Source organism: Carettochelys insculpta, chromosome 1 (assembly GCF_033958435.1).
Source record: "Carettochelys insculpta isolate YL-2023 chromosome 1, ASM3395843v1, whole genome shotgun sequence".
Classification (NCBI taxonomy): Eukaryota; Metazoa; Chordata; order Testudines; family Carettochelyidae; genus Carettochelys; species Carettochelys insculpta.
In genome coordinates this window covers 364,660,561-364,677,421 of record NC_134137.1, presented here as the reverse complement: position 1 = coordinate 364,677,421, position 16,861 = coordinate 364,660,561, and the positions used below count along the sequence as shown (strand labels likewise).

At 47.7% G+C, this 16,861-nt stretch overlaps 1 protein-coding gene across 3 annotated transcripts in view; it reads left to right on the top strand.

Annotated features, from left to right (window-relative positions):
• ELAPOR2 (endosome-lysosome associated apoptosis and autophagy regulator family member 2) overlaps positions 1-16,861 on the top strand; it is a 222,002-nt gene that overhangs the window by 193,511 nt on the left and 11,630 nt on the right. For all 3 annotated transcript variants that reach the window (XM_075017528.1, XM_075017509.1, XM_075017519.1), the window contains exons 14-19: positions 512-775; positions 2,477-2,650; positions 4,858-5,047; positions 9,598-9,694; positions 11,474-11,575; positions 15,748-15,874. In XM_075017528.1, coding sequence (XP_074873629.1) covers positions 512-775; positions 2,477-2,650; positions 4,858-5,047; positions 9,598-9,694; positions 11,474-11,575; positions 15,748-15,874 — 954 coding nt within the window. The remainder of the gene's footprint in view (positions 1-511; positions 776-2,476; positions 2,651-4,857; positions 5,048-9,597; positions 9,695-11,473; positions 11,576-15,747; positions 15,875-16,861) is intronic.

The window sequence follows — 16,861 nt, the reverse complement described above, 5'->3', positions numbered from 1 at the left end:
TCCACAGGCCTTGATCAGTTGCAGATGCATATTTAGCCCCAGGTGTTGGTTTAAATGGGTGCTGCAGCCTAATCCTTGCTGGGCCTTAGTCCCTGGGGAACACAAAAGCGCAGACCCACCTGCCCACGTACGTGCCCTCCACTAGGCTACTGTAACCTGCTATGGGCTGTAGTCTGTCACAATTAATAACTGGTTGACCACATGGCCTGAAAGCAAACTACCCACCAGTTCAACTTTGCATTAGTTCCTATGAGTTGACCTTGTGCCCAGAGAGCAAACAAGCCATGAGATGAGCCCCATATTGATTCCTGTGGGTTGACCTGGTGTCCTGCATTCAAGTTAGACACACACATTTAAAGCTAACTACATGCTTAAACAAGTTCCCATATTTGGGGCCTTAGGTCACAGAAGGTGAGCATTCTGGATTCTGATGATGCTCATAGTACAGGTGAACTATTTAAAGTGTGACTCATGAGTGGCTCTGGGGCTATTTCTCCTGCTTTTGTCTCAGAGCAGGCAGTTCATACACGACATGGCAAAGATCTACTCGATCACAGTGACCAACGTGTTGGATGGAGTTGCCTCAACTTGTCGGGCCTGCGCACTGGGGTCTGAACAGTCCGGGTCATCTTGCGTTCCCTGTCCCCCTGGACACTACATTGAGAAGGACACCAACCAATGCAAGGAGTGCCCAGCCAACACATATCTGTCCATGCATCAGGTGTACGGCAAAGAGGCTTGTATCCCATGTGGGCCTGGCAGTAAAAGCAACAAGGTACAGGGACAAAAAATGGTTCTAATCCTGATTAAGGGCAGAAATGGGAGGTTGTAAGATAAGGACTAGAAGGACAGGTCTTTACTGCTTCCCTGTAAAAAAGCCACCAGGTTACTAGTTCTGCAAGATAGTTAAAACCAGTGTTTCATAGCTCTAAATTCATCTGCAGTGTCACGTCTGTTTGTACGTGTGTGATGCTATGCAACGTGTGTGTGTTTCTGTGCATCTCCGAGTGTGTAATGAAACCCCATCTAGTCCATCTGCAGGACTCAACCCAGGAGGGGATCTAAAAGCTCCTGTTGGCTGACTCAGAACACCAGATCTGTTAGTGCCAATGTATACTTGTAGCTCTATGTTTAAGGTGACCATATTCCTCTGGGCTAAATGCGGGACACCCTGGGGGCAGGGAATGTCCTGGCTAGATCAGGACTGATGGTCACCCTGCATCAGGCAATGGCTGCACTCTTCTTTCCACCCACACCTCACACTTCCAGCCTGCTCCTGAACCCCCCACCCACTGCTGCACTTTACCTCCCACCCAAACCCCAGCCTGCTCCTGTGCCCTCCCTCCCATCCAGACTCCACCCCCCCACCCCCAACCCACTGGGGCTGGGGAGAGAAACAAGCTTGCAGCAGGTTCTTCAGGGCTCAGTGCTGCAGACTCTAGAGGGGCTCTGGCCCTAGCCCCACACCACACAGGGCTCCAGTGGGGGGGCGGGCAGCCCTGCGGGATGTCTGGGGTGGCCTTGGCCCCACACGGTACAAAGCTCTGGCCCTGGCCTTGTGACGCGGCAAGGGTTGGGTTGAGGTGGCTCTGCCCTCACGCCACACAGTGCTCTGGCCCCATGTCCGCAGCAGGGGCCGCCTTGGTAGGGCTCGAGCCCCAGCTCCACCCCAGCCCTGTGGAGGGACTCTGGAAGGGGGGCCCAGCACCATACAGGGCTCCAGCCCTGGCTCTGTGTTGTGATGGGGGTTGGAGGGAGGGGGGCGGGGATTTGTCCCCATGCTGTGCAGGGCTCCAGCTGCAGTAAGGCTCCAGCTCTACCCCAGCCCTGGAGGGACTGGAGGTGGAGGGGGCTCTGGCGATGGCTTCAGCCCTGCACTGCAAGGGCCCGAGCTCCCCCACCCCACCCCCCACTTTCCCACCCCACAGCTCCATCTCCAGCCCAGCCCCACACCTGAGGAAGGCTGGGGCTGGCAGTGGCGTCCCAGTGGTGCAGCAGGTGGGGAGTTACATTTTAAAAATTCCCTGTGAGCCTCCGGCCAGCACAGGAGAAGGTCACTGGGGAGGGCCAAATATGGGACAATTAGTCCTAATTAAAAAATAAGTTGGGATGCCTTTTTGGCTCCTTAAATGCAGGACTGTCCCGCCTAATACAGGACACCCTGTCTGTGTTATCTAGTTGTAGGGGATAAAGACCAACACTGGGTTAACCGAGATTACATAAACCTGCCACTGCCCTCTGCTGGCTGGAATTTTAGAGTCCCCTCAGATTGTGAGGCAGTGAGCAGCAGCGTACAGCAAATATAAGCTGTGGTTAAGTAGTCTGAAGCAGGCGTGGGAGCGCTCATCTAACCAGCCTACGAGGAGGGGAAGTGTGAGCCAGGGAGATAGGAGGAACTCTCCCTTTATTTTTAGCAAAGGGAACAATTGGGGTTCAATAGCTGTCCTGTAATATTTACCTTCTCTCCTTCCCCAAGGACCATTCCACCTGCTTCAGTGACTGCACACTCTCTTACCTCAGGGACAACCAGACCTTGAATTATGACTTCACCAACCTCAGCGGGGTGGGTTCATTAATGAATGGACCCAGTTTTACATCCAAAGGGACAAAGTTCTTTCATTTCTTTAACATCAGCCTGTGTGGGAATGAGGTGAGTGTTGGCTTTTGCAGGCGGGTAGGGCCAGTTGTGCACTCGGGTTTGTTTCCTGACACTGCTACAGGGCATCATCCCATTGGTCTGCTGGGACTTGATCTTGGATGACACTAAAGCTGCGTCTACACGTGCACGCTACTTCGAAGTAGCGGCACCAACTTCGAAATAGCGCCCGTCGCGTCTACACGCGTTGGGCGCTATTTCGAAGTTAACTTCGACGTTAGGTGGCGAGACGTTGAAGTCGCTAACCTCATGAGGGGATCGGAATAGTGCCCTACTTCGACGTTCAACGTCGAAGTAGGGACCGTGTAGACAATCCGCGTCCCGCAACGTCGAAATTGCCGGGTCCTCCATGGCGGCCATCAGCTGGGGGGTTGAGAGATGCTCTCTCTCCAGCCCCTGCGGGGCTCTATGGTCACCGTGGGCAGCAGCCCTTAGCCCAGGGCTTCTGGCTGCTTCTGCGGCAGCTGGGGATCTATGCTGCAGGCACAGGGTCTGCAACCAGTTGTCAGCTCTGTGTATCTTGTGTTGTTTAGTGCAACTGTGTCTGGGAGGGGCCCTTTAAGGGAGCGGCTTGCTGTTGAGTCCGCCCTGTGACCCTGTCTGCAGCTGTGCCTGGCATCCCTATTTCGATGTGTGCTACTTTGACGTGTAGACGTTCCCTCGCTGCGCCTATTTCGATGTTGGGCTGAGCAACGTCGAAGTTGAACATCGACGTTGCCGGCCCTGGAGGACGTGTAGACGTTATTCATCGAAATAGCCTATTTCGATGTCGCAACATCGAAATAAGCTATTTCGATGTTGGCTGCACGTGTAGACGTAGCCTAAGAGTCCTCAGCTCCCTTATGCAAATGGGCCCTGCAGAGCAAAAGCCCTTTCCTTTGAACCTTGTGCCGTGTGAGGCTACTATATATGGTGGAATGATTCTCTGGAGAGGGCATGGTAGTGCTGAGGGCTGAACTGACATACAGAAACCGAGCTTGCTAAAACTGTAGCCTCATTCTCATTGGTCTTCCTGTGTTCTCACGCCAGGGGTTCTCCTAATGCCACTTGTAAACCTGAGTTTTCTGCTGCTGATGGGGTATGCTGCTGAGCTAGCAGCTGCGACTCTTTGCTCTTGACATCTTTCCTCATGGCCCCTGTGTTTCTGTCTATGGGGTCCCTCGATGCCCAGCTGCGTTCTAGCGTGTATTTCCTGTGCCTGTATTTAGCTTTCTGTTTTCAGACTTTTGGAGCCTGTAACCAAGGCAGTTTATGGCACGTGCACCTGCTTAATCTGGAAAACCAGGATTTCCAGCCACAAGGGCTTAATCTGTGTCTTGAAATGTACCAACACAATGCTAGCACGGACCATGATCTGTCAAGGCACTTAAGCCCATGCTTGAATGAAAGCAAGTAAGTAGTCCCATGGATGTTAGTAATCCAGTGGGCCTAGTTACATGCTTAACATGCACATATTGCTTACCTGGAGCTGAGTCCTGCCAGGTGCTACACACTCCTCTTGATCAAGCAAAACACATTAATGCCTGTGTAAGGTTAAGCAGATCTATAGTTTCATCATCTTGGAGTGACACATATTTTTGACTTAAGCTGTGCTTACGTGCATTGCTGGGTCAGGAACATGGAGTGCTCATTAGTTTCCAGAAATGGGCCCTCCGTGAGCAAATTGCTTTGTTGTTAGTGCTGCTCTAAAATTTTACTGTATGGAAGCATATGAATGACTCCGTAATGCATTAATGCAGGTTTGTAGGCTGGAACATACATTTATGCTTTGCATGCATTTATACTCTATCTGAGAACAGCTTTTCCAGCTTAAACCCAGATAATAAGGTACTTTACAGTGTATCATTGTATGGCTAAGGAGAAACGGTTTTCCTTCACAAGGCATTTTATTATGCTTTGCAAATATACACCATGTTGTCAAGATAAATAAATAAAGGTGCTTAGTATCACAGGTTCTGGGTAAGGCATATGGCAATGCCTGGGGGGGTAGGTGACTGATGTTTCAGAATTTGCACTAGAATTTAATTGAAAGCTTCATGATTGCAAAATAATGTTGCAATTTGTCTCTTTTTTGCTGACAACTGCTTACTGTTTTTAGTAGCAATGGGGAAAATATGCTCTCTGTGTTTGCAGCTCTCCCTCTCAAGGCTGACAATGCTGCCTAAAGTTAGTGTCTTCCCTTTCTTGTTTACTTTTCATAGGGAAAGAAGATGGCGATCTGCACAGACAACATAACAGATGTCACATTAAAGGACATGGTAGCTGACTCAGAAGACTACTCAAGCTTAGTGGGAAGTTTCGTATGCCAGTCTACGATCATTCCATCAGACAGTAAAGGGTTCAGAAAAGCGCTGGCCCTGCAGTCTAACAGCCTTGCTGATACGTTCTTAGGTACATGCCTTTTAGTTTTTGTTCGTGAGGAAGCCTCTGCAGCCTGTTCAGTTCTACTGAAACTAAGAAAAAGGGTGATATAGATTTATGGTCTAATGCTGCGCATGTCAGTGGGGACTGCAGCAGTGGCTTAGTCTCTCCATAGAGAAGGCCCACTTTTTATTCTTTTGTACTTGGTTGCTCTTGGAGACAGGACCATCCCTTGGGAGGTGCAGGGCCTGGGACAGCCTCCCACCTCTGCCCCAGGCCTGCCCTGCCTCTCCTCTCCCTGCCCTTGCTCCGCCCTCACATGCTGCCCCTCCCCACCTCTTTCTCCAAACTCACCAACAGCAGTGGGAAGTGGAGCAACCTGCTTCCCCCCGCCAGCTCCCAGCTCTATCACTTGGAGAGAAGGGCTTGTGGGGCAGGTGTGGAATCACCCCGCACCCTCACTGGTGATGGGAGTAGAGCAACACAGCTGGCAGTTGGTGAAGCAGAGTTGGTTGGTCTGGGTTGCTCTGCTTCCCACCGCTGGTGGTGAGTGTAGGGGAGGGCCGGCCTGCCTGCCAGCACCAGGCTCCTGTTAGTCCCCTGAACTGCTGTGGGGCCTGGGGCAGCTCTGCTTGTGGTGGTGCAATTCAGACCAGTAAGGGGTTGTGTCAGCACTTAGCCTGCAACCCTGCTTGCCTTACATTACTTCTCTGCTGTAGCTTCCAGGCTGGGATGCCCACAGTCAGTTTACCAGCTTGCAGGTTACACCCTAAAGGGCTGTCTGTCACTACAGCTGTACAGCTCCAGCAGGGCTGTTGTAGTATTTCAGCGTAAACACTCCTTACGCTGCTGAGAGGTATTTTCCTATCAGTGTAGATGAGTCACCCCCCCAGAGGCACTAGCTCAGTTGATGGAAGAATTCTTCTGTTGACCTAGAGCTTCTCTACCTGGGGTTAGGTCAGCAGAGCTTCATTTCTCAAGGGTTCAGATTTTTCACACCTCTGAGAGGTGTAACTATGCCACTGTAAGAAGATCCCCAATGTAGATGATCCCTGAGTATTAATGCGCTAGACAGCTCTGACCGCAGCAGCTTATCTACAGCCCCACTCTGGCTCCCACCAGCCTTGGTTACAACCAGTAGGGTGAGCCCTATACATTCCCAGTCCCAAATTTCTCCAAAGCCATGTGCCCCAAAGTGTCCCACCCTCAATTGAGAAACAAAAACACATTAGTTTGTTACTGTAACTGGGGTAAATACACCATTCCATGCAAACACAGCACTGAGGTAGCTTATAGAAGGAAAAACAATTTATTAACATATGTACCCAGAATTAAGTGAGTTCAAACATAAGAAATAAAAATGGACATTTACAAGTGAAACAACAGAAAATATACTTTCCAAATGGCTAAGATGTAACAAACTACAGTCTTTGTTCAAGACTAATTTCTTACCAAGATTCAGTGAGTTATTAGTTTTCCAATGACATATGACATGAGATCTGTTAGATACAGATTCTGACATAAGTATGCTGACCTGGTCTGGCCAGCTGAAAGTCATTAACTGACACCAGTGAATCTTTGTCTCTTGACACTGGGATGTTCTTAGGATCACACACTCCTAATGTGTTTTTCCTTTCTCTGATCATTGAAGAGATGGTTTGGTAGGGATCCCTGGTGTTTTTTAAAAAAACTGGGGTATATGGGGTGTCCAGGGAGACCTCTGTTGCGGAGAGTTGTCGTGTCTCTTCGGGGCAGTTCATGCACCTTTGGTCTGCACTTGGCACCCAGCTCTCACCTGTGGCTCCAAGAAGCCGTAGCATGCAGCGGCCACCCCCAGTAAACCACTTCGACAGGCAGGCTGATAGGTTGGAAACCTGTGGTGAGGTAGGAAACTGCCTATTCCAGCATGTAAAGTCGTCCCCAGCGGACTGGGCAGATGTGATCAACAGCAAGATCCAATGACCAGGAAGGCAGTTCTGCAACGCTCTGTGGAGAGCGAAGGGCATGACAAGGCACCAAAGACGATATGGCCCTACACTGCAGCCTAGGAAGTCCCAGCCGTGACGACTTTTCGTACCACCGGAACCAGGCTTCTGAGGTCAAGAGAGTGGAACTGCTCCTGTGCAATGGCTTTTCCACTTTAAACATTCTCATCACTCCACATGCGAGTCCACAACCGATGAGCCTGTGCAAGCTCAAGTATCATCGAACACGATGGACTACCTGTATATATAAAGTACAAAATGACCCACACATGACAGGTGCTGACACTCTTCAAGCATAGCAGGGAACAAGGACTCACAAAGAAACAAAGACAAGAGTGCCATGTAATCAGAATGCTTTCCAGGCACCTTGCTTGAAGATATTTGGCAAGGGGAATGAAGGAGGTATTTTAGGGAAGAAACCTGTTGTCATGGTATCACAATACTATATTTAAAACCAGGGCTTTTTTTCTGTCAGAACACCCCAGAACAGCGTTCTGGCATCTTTTTTCAAAAGCCAGCTGGCCAGCTCTGTCCAAGCCACATGTGGCCCTTTGAGAGCCATTTGCAGCTCTGGATGCAGCCACCTCCTCCTCTACTCTCTCCCCCCCCGAAATGCTGGCAGAGGGGAGCCGCATGGAGGAGGCAGTGGCAAGGCACCAGAGGTAGGGTGGGTGGGTGACAGGGCAGAGGGGAGTGTGGGGTCTAAGTCAGGGGGTGGGTTGTGACCACACTGTGGGGGGGGGGGAGTTAAGCTGCCAGTGGGAGGTTGGGGCCACATGGTGAGGTGGGGATATGAAACTTGTCATAGTTTCACAATACTACATTTAAAAGTTGATTAAGAGTTGACCACAGGGTAAGGGGCAGTTAATAGCTACATCATTCCAGGAACAGACCACAGTGCTGGTAGAGTCACAGATCAGACTCTGGCTTCCCCTTCGTTTCAGGAGAGAATTAAGCAGTTACTGGTCTGCACCATTAACTGATTTGTTTTTCCATTGTTGGCTCATCTGTGTAGGCCAATGAAAGAACAAAAACTTCTCCCATTCCCTAAATTCTACTTGAAATTTCTCCCATCTGCCCCAGCACTGCTCTGCCCTGCCTCCTCCTGTCCCCACTCCACCCAAGTCCCTGCCCCATCTCCTCCCATCCTGCTCCACTCCCTCGGCCCCAGATCCCACCCCTCCAAGTAGGAGGTAGAGCTGCAACATATGGAATCCATTGTCTCTCTTACTGCCCTGTGTAGGCCTCCAACCCAAAGGGTCAAGTGCAGGCGGGATAAGGGAGATGTTTATGAATTTCATTACGACCTAATGGCAAAACTTTTGGAAAAAAGAAACACAGTTTGTGAATTTGACCCTTTACTTTTTGCTTGGCTCTCATGAACAAGGCCATCCTTCTCATCAGCTGTCTCCGCAGGCACAGAACGAGCGGGCAGCATGAATTTGGAACCTCCAGTAGATAGTCCACCCAGGCACTGATAGAGGACAGTATATGGCAGAACAGGGAAGCTCACACTGTTAATTCCTATGTGGTCCCTGTTGTATTGATTTGGGGATTCCATTCGTTAGGGTTGTAAACAGGACATCCAGCACAAACTTCACATTCCCTCTGAAAAATATAAAACTCTGACACCAAGCCGGCTGATGGGGTAGGGGGTTAAGGGGGTAGTTGCCATAGCACCTGGGGATTCTGAAGGGCCTGATGCTCCTCAGCACCATTGCTTTGGGTCCTTTAGAATTTCTGCCAGAGTGCCACCCCACACCAAGTGCTGCTGCAGCCGGTCCTATGTGCCATTGCTGGGGGTGCTGGCCTCAGCCCCATCCCTTTTGCCTGAGACCCTGCCCCTTCCAGGAGCAGGGAGCTGTCCCTTCATATTTCCCAGGGACCTGGCAATCCTGCCAGCACCCCGTCTCTCTCACACTGTGAAGTTTAGTATTAGCCCTGTGTTTTATTGCATATCTTTCAATGATGAAATTGTACCTTATGAGATAGGTAGACGTTCACAGGGTTTATTTAAAAAAATAGCACATAATGGCCATGTCTGCACGTGCCCCAAACTTCGAAATGGCCACGCAAATGGCCATTTCGAAGTTTACTAATGAAGCGCTGAAATGCATATTCAGCGCTTTATTAGAATGCGGGCTGCCGCGGCACTTCAAAATTGATGTGCCTCGCTGCTGCATATCTCGTCCGGATGGGGCTCCTTTTCGAAAGGACTCCAGCTACTTCGAAGTCCCCTTATTCCTATGAGCTCATGGGAATAAGGGGACTTCGAAGTAGGCGGGGTCCTTTCGAAAAGGAGCCCCGTCTGGATGAGACGCGCAGCGGGAAGCCGCGTAAATTTTGAAGTGCCGCGGCAGCCCGCATTCTAATGAAGCGCTGAATATGCATTTCAGCGCTTCATTAGTAAACTTCGAAATGGCCATTTGCGTGGCCATTTCAAAGTTTGGGACACGTGTAGACGTAGCCAATGTGAAATTACTGGACATATTCTGAGTTAGAAACCAAAGGCTAATACTGGAAAGCGCACTATGGAAAGTACAAAGCATGCACCTTTCAAAAGCTCCAGGCTTAACTTGTCGCTGTTATTTTTAGGAGCTACGGCTGAAACCACGCTGGGAAATATTGACATTGAAACAGAAATGTTCCCATCTCCTGCAAGAACGATACCTGATGTGAATTTTTTTTTCAGGTAGGTGGAACATCCTCCATTGAGGAACATCAGTGTTCGTTAATTGTTTAAAGGGAATGTAGACTTCGTGGGAAGGTCTTTAAGGCACTTGCCCAGCCTCAGACTCAGAGTGATGGCATGCTGCTTGAGTAGGTTGTGAAATCAACTTGCACAAATCTGAGTTATTCCTGATTTACAAAGAGGAGAGTCTGGATATTTCCAGGTGCCTTCTTCAACCTTGTGTCCTGGGTCCTGGCTTCACCCTGATTTCCTTTTGGAGCGCATGCTTTGCAGTTGTGCACTTCCTTTCCTATTTATTCTTATTTTTTGCCCATTTGTTACAAGAATGAATTGTCGGAAAAAAAATCACTTGGTTGAAAATCACTCAGCCTACAGTGTCCTCTTCCTCGTTTGCTCCTTCAGATACTATCCTCATCAGTAGTCCTGCTAAAGTTACTGTCCTTTTAAGTCATTAGTGTACAAAGGACATATTGATGCAGCATTTATCATCCGCTGAGTCTTGCTCAGCTTCTGCACTTGCCCGCAGTGTGGTTTGCCACTTCCTGGTCTAGTGGGGTGAATGAGCTGATGATTGTATCTCCTGCAGAGTAGCATTTGGCCCATGATCTCTGTGGTTCTGATTTTCTAATACTATTATTTTGGATGTGGGGAGGCTGTCCCTCAGAGGGAACCCTAGTGGTGACTTGGGTCAGAGTGATCCAGCACTGTTGGAGATCAGGTGAGGTCCTCTGACTCCATACCAGGAGTTGTCAGACCATGGCATGCGAGCCTCTTGTGGCTCTTTCACAATTAAAGTGACAGTTAAGGAGCCCTCCTGCCCTCCCATTTTCTGCCTGCCAGACTGGAGGAGACGTGCAGGGGGAGCTCAGGGCTTCTGCCAGAGACAACTGGTGCTTGTTGAGAGTGTGGAGAGTGGGGGTGGGGGTCAGGCCTGCTGATGGGGAGGGCAAAAGGGACAGTTGCCCCAGGGCCTGGCATTTCAAAGAGGCCCGGAGCTCTGGCTGCTGCCACAGCCATTGCTACCTGGGCTCCTTTGAAGTGCTGCATCAGCTCTGAGAAACTGGGAGTCCAGGGCTGATTTCTCTTGGCCCCAGGCCCCCCTCCCACCTTGCTATGGGGCCACTGTGGCTGTTGGCCCCACTGGGGTGTGTGTATTACAATTTAAAGGTTTGCTACCCAACAGCTTGAGTCATGGCCCTGCCCTTACACTTCACTGCCCCTCCTGCAGTTCCCAAGTGCTAGCTCCTCATGGAGAGGCAGCAGCAGAGCAACAAATGCAGCTGCTTTTCTTGCAGCTCCCAGCTCTTTGCCGCTGCCTCTTCTGATAGCACCAGCTCACAGCTTGCCAGCTGCAGCAGCTGGTATGTAGGGAGGCATCAGGTGGCACCAGCAAACCATGTCAGAAATCTGGGGGGCAGGGGGCACATGATCTCATGTCACCCCCCTGCCCCCCCACCCTGTGTAACCTGTGCCTATCAGAGAGAAGAGCCTTGGAGCTTCAGCAAAGTGGGGCATGCCTGCCTTGCCTTAGGGCTTCAGCAGGAAAAGGGCAGGAGCCCTGCCTGTCCTCTCCTGCAGGGCTGGAGTTCCACTGGGGACACCCAGGCTCTGAAGATTTTCATAGGTGGCTTGAAGGGTCATTACATTTGGCTGCCCCTGGTCTTTAGTTACAATTGCATACATAGAAGGATACAAGAGCATTGGGTGCATATATGTAAATATGCATTTACTTGAATAAAATCAACATTCCTTACAAATGTTGCTCTTCTTTCCTATTAGGTCTTCTACAGTTACAACCTCCTGTGAAAATGGACGTGCAACTGTTGTGGTGATGAGGTGTAATCCCACCAAACCAGGCCAAGGAGTTATTTCAGTCCCCAGGTATTTAATTGAGTGTATTACAATAGTGCCTAGATGCCTGGTTCTCGTCAGCCATCCTTGGTAGAACTCTTTTAGTTGCCTTATATTAGCAGGTAATGAGATGTGTTTTTTCTCATCTGACTGGTTAGGGGAGGGGTCTGAAACCTGTGGCTCCGAAGCCTCCTGCAGGTCTTCAAGGACTTCTTTGTGGCTTCTGACACTACAATTGCAAAAAACAAACAAACAAAAAAAACCCAAAACAAGACAAAATAACCCCCCTGATTATTTTTGATAAACGGTGAACATCTAAAAGCCCAAAATTGAACGACTGATATCTAAATAGTGCCCACCCTTTTCTAGAGGTCTCATTTTCTAATCACAGCCTTAAGCATAAGTAGGCCCTTATGCAGAGACCTAGGGCATGTGTTCTTTGGCTCCCTCCTTCAGGACAAACAGCAGTGGGTTCAAACCAAAGCAGACTTAGATTACATCTCAGGAAAGGCTTCCCACTGTTAAGAATAGTAGGACAGTGGAGAAATCTGTCTGGGGAGCTTGTGGAAGCTCCTTCAATGGAGTTTTTCAAAAGGAGGCTAGATAGCCATCGGTCTTGGATGCTCTAGCCACAACAAAGCCTCCATCTGGGCAGGGTGTAGCCTTGATGAACCTTGTAGTCCCTTCCATCCTGTGATTCATCTCCACACTGGAAACAGTCTCTCATTTCTGAATTACACCTCTGGATTGCTCTTCTTCAGATCTTTTTTAAGCTGTAGTCCCTAGCTCTCTGGAGTTAGGCTGTATTAATTAGTTTCCCACTCACTCCATAAACAGTTTCCCATTCACCTCCATGATCAATAGGCTTTCAGTTACTGGCACCATTAGAACCAATCTAGCTACTGTTAACAACAAGAGAGCGAGAGTCATGGACATGCAGAAAATGCTCTGTTCTACTAATTGAACATTAAATGAGGCCATTTATACTTCTCAGGTTTGCGGATAAGCTGTTACGTGTTCAGTAGTCTGGGAATCATTCTTCCACTAATTAACTATTACAGCACGTCTGCCATGTGCAGAGGAAATCACACAAAGCATTACAATGGAGGTAGCTGCAAACAGATTTTAGGCACCCCATACAGAACAATCATCTTGGTGTGAGAAAGGGTTTTATTCCGTATGAAATGAGGACACCGAGAGGGATGTAACTAATCTGAAGATGGCTCTCCACAATGTAGTCTCTGAGGGAGAGCTGTGTTAGTCTGTAGCTTAATGAAAAACAAGCAGTCCTATAGCACCCTAAAGACTAACACATTTGTTTATTAGGGAATAAGCTTTCATGGGTAAGGCCCACTTCTTCAGATTCAACAATATGTTGGAGATGGAGGAGTCAGCTCTCCTCCGTGTTATCTATGTAGAGGGGAGGTAAGTCAATTTACTTAACTATGTTGAGCTCCAGAGTTCCTGTTAGTACGGACCAGGAATTCCTATCCACGCATGAGACCACAGCTAGATTTTCTGTAGGAACTTTTCCAAATATTAAAAGTGAAAATTACAATAGGATTTTTTTTCTCATCTTACGAATCCTGTGCAAGTCTCTACCATAAGAGAGTTACATGTATATCCAACAGATGTTTTATGACTAACACTCAGAGATAAAAACTTCTCAGCATTGAGATCGACTCCACAAATCAGTCTGAGTCACCACAGCCTGCTCTGTATTCTCCATGCTGGGCTGGGCTGGATCTAACCCATATTCACAATAGCTGGCAGTTTTGTATCCCTGCCAAATCTCATCCAGAGTCCTGATAACAGGGGAGGAATGGGTGTTCATACAGGAATGTCTGCCCTTAATGGAACCTTCCATACAAGCTTCAACACAGCTACTAAGCATGGTTAACAACTTCCTGCACTCCTCCTATTTTGGTGACATAGCAGCTAAAACTTGAGCCTCTCTAGTCTGGCACACTCAGGAGCTGACCAATGCAAAATGAGAGAATTTGCCTGACTATGGGAGGTCAATATTATCTACCAGCATTACCAACACTTCCACTGATTACTGGGTTCTTAGAAGACATTTGGGGAAAATTACATCTAAAGAACAGTATAGAACATGGAGAGCCAGATCTGGTGGCTGTAAACAAACGTTATGGGACCACGTGAAACCTGGCCACACACACGATAAGTGGTCATCTGGCTAAATAAATCATGCTGGATTATGGATGTTGCTGGATGAGAGAGTGCTGGACTAGAGAGGTTCAACCCGTACTTCTTCGCAGTCACTCCCAAGTTCTTGTCTGGGAATGTTTCCCTGTCAACTCACAGCAAGTAGGAATAGTAGCTGTAATTAGAGCAATAAGAAAAAGAAATGGGCTTCTGGTGTTGGGTGACAGCAGTGTTGGGATTACCCACAAATTAATAGAACTCTGGGTTCTGCTTCTAATTCACACAAATATTTGTAACTGTAGGACAAATGCTAGACCTTACCAGAAAAGTAGATTGGGCCAGACACTAGCTTTTTTGCTGCCAGTTGGGTTACACACTGTCCAAACAGATATCATTTTCTACCTGTTTGCCAGTGAAATCATTGGAGTTCCATCCAGGATGAATATGGCCTGCTAAATTTTATTGCTCGGCTTCCCTCAAATATAAAATTTAGACTCACTAGCACAGAGGTCTGTATTCTCTTGCCACTTAGTGACAGATGTCTAAATTATGCTGATGAAATACAGCTGTAATTTTGACACTTTATGCAAATCCATTTTTTTCTTTATAGAACAGTGACATCTGTGGAGATGATTGCCAGCTTTCATTCAGATCTGGCAGGCAGTGGGGTACACAGTTCAAATTACTTAGACCACAATATTCAAAGACAGATACTTATTTAGCTGTCCAAGTTGAGACATCCCAAATCATCATCCACTTTTGAAACTTTATCCTTTGATGTCTAGCGGTCCATGGCAACATGGCTTATGTAGCCTATTCATAAATTTTCATTGTTCATAAATAACAGGCATTCCTGTGTTACCCTAGGCACTAACAAATTTGTCATGTCATGAGCTTTTGTGGGTAAGCCTCATTTCCTTTCCTCAGATGATTGCAGTAGACCAATGTTTCTCAACCTTTTTTTTTAAATAAAATACCCCTTTTAAAAAAAGTATAAGTACCCCCAGTACCTACAATTTGCAGACATGCACAGTTTTTTTCTGCCATTGCAACACATTTGTTCAACAACTTAATCGTAACTGGTTGATTGAAGAAATTGCCTATAAGCAATAAACTTGCCATCATACTTATGATTGTGCGAAAAGCATAAATGCAAATTAGATGAACATAAAATAAGTCCAATTTTTTATTCATAAAAAGGGTTGAGAAACACCGAGTTAATGTACCCTCTGAAAGAGCTCTGCATACCCTAAGGGTAAATGTACCTGTGGCTGAGAACCACTGGAGTAGACAAAGAAAATTCAGAATTTATATAACAAGGAGGGAAAGGGGGGTGGGGGGAGAATGAAGGAGAAGAATGAAAAAGAGTTACATGCACGAGTAGGACCAGTTGATGAAGGAAAGAAAATAGGATCTGTCCCATTCTTGTGAATATCGAAAGTGTGGAAGTTGACCTTGTAATGCGTAAGAGGGTTGAGATCCCTGTTAAGGCCTAGTTTAAATGTGTCACATTTGCCAATGAATTCCAGTTCATATGTCTCCTTCTGAGATTTCACTGTTCAGTCACTCTAATTCGTTGATTCAGACACATCAGAAAGACGGCCTAATGTACAATGAAATTAGTGCAGCTTCGTTCTAGGAAGAGCTATTTAAGGATATTAGAAGATATTTACAAAATATAACAATTCATCCCTTGTTTAAATCCTCTGCCTTCAGTGCCTGTTTCTAGTCTATAGAGTCTTATATCACACTCATCATCATAGTATCACCATAGTAATACCTGGACTCTTATTGCCAGAAATTTGCAAGACTATCACCTTCTTTATTTGAAGCTAGATATTTCACTGACTGAAAAATCTTTCCCTGGGGTTTTATTGGTTTGTTTTGGAAATGTTGAATCAATGGGTGATTATCAATTGTAATTATTATTAGCACTCCCGAGCAGTGGGCTGGCAGCCTGGAGTCCAGACTAGTTTTGCCTTCTCTGGAATGAAACCTGTGTCATGAGCGCTAACGAAACTTTGCTTTTCTCCTAGCACGTGCCCTGCTGGTACCTGTGATGGATGTACCTTCTACTTCATGTGGGAAAGTGCAGAAGCTTGCCATTTGTGCACAGTGCATGACTACCATGAGATTGAAGGAGCATGTAAAAAAGGATTTCAGGTAGAGGAGAAGCCTTGAAGTCAAATGGGATGAGTTGGGTAGACTAGGGGGTGGTGTTATACCGCTTGTGTGAGGATTCTGGGGCTAGATGGTGCTTGTACCTCACATCACCATGCTGCTCCAAGGGCAGACTAGGGAAGGAGTCACAGTTCATTACCTACTCCCTCTTTGCTTGCAGGGGAAGCTATCTGTGAGTGAGCTTCTTCATTCGCAAAGCACTAATCCTCCCCCCTTCCAGATCTGCTCTGCTGGTCCCAATGTCAGGGGCAGGCTTCACGCATTTCCCCCTCTGTCCATCCCAATCTCTGCCAGGCAGTGTGAGGAGCAAGTACTGATCACTCATTTTTCCTCCCTTCCATGTGCCTGCAGCCATGACACAGGGCACCGCAGTCAGCTCCCAGTCCAAAATAATTTCTGCTTTTAAATCTCAGGTTATTAGGCCAAGGCATTTCAGATACACGGGCTGTATTCTGCCCTGCACAGAAACTCAGCTCAGTGCAGGAGCAAGGAATTGCCCATTACAGCTCTCCAATTATCAGGGCTGTCCCAAGCCTCTGTGTAAAGTAGCTGCCACACTGCTCTATAGGTATGTCTGTACTGCAACCAGAATTGTGATTACAGCTACCATAGGAGTTACACTAGCTCTAGTTTAACCAGTGGATAAGACAGAGTAGCATGGACTAGTTGAACCAGAACTCAGTGCAACAGTGTGGGCTTGCATCGTCTTCACTGCTGTTTTTACGGAAGAAGCTAGATTGGAGGTAGCAGGGGTATGTCTACCTGGTGTGTAATCACACTTCTGACTGCAGTGCAGACATACACTAAGTGGCTTTGCAAGGGCTGGGTCCTGAATGTCACAGCCCAACTGCAGTGTTTCTACTCCCATCTCAATAGCTCTTCTCCTAGTGCACCCCTCCGTGCTGAATGAGGGGAGGCTCTAGGCAGGGGATTTGATAATGATACACTTGTGCTGGCAGGGAGTTCTCC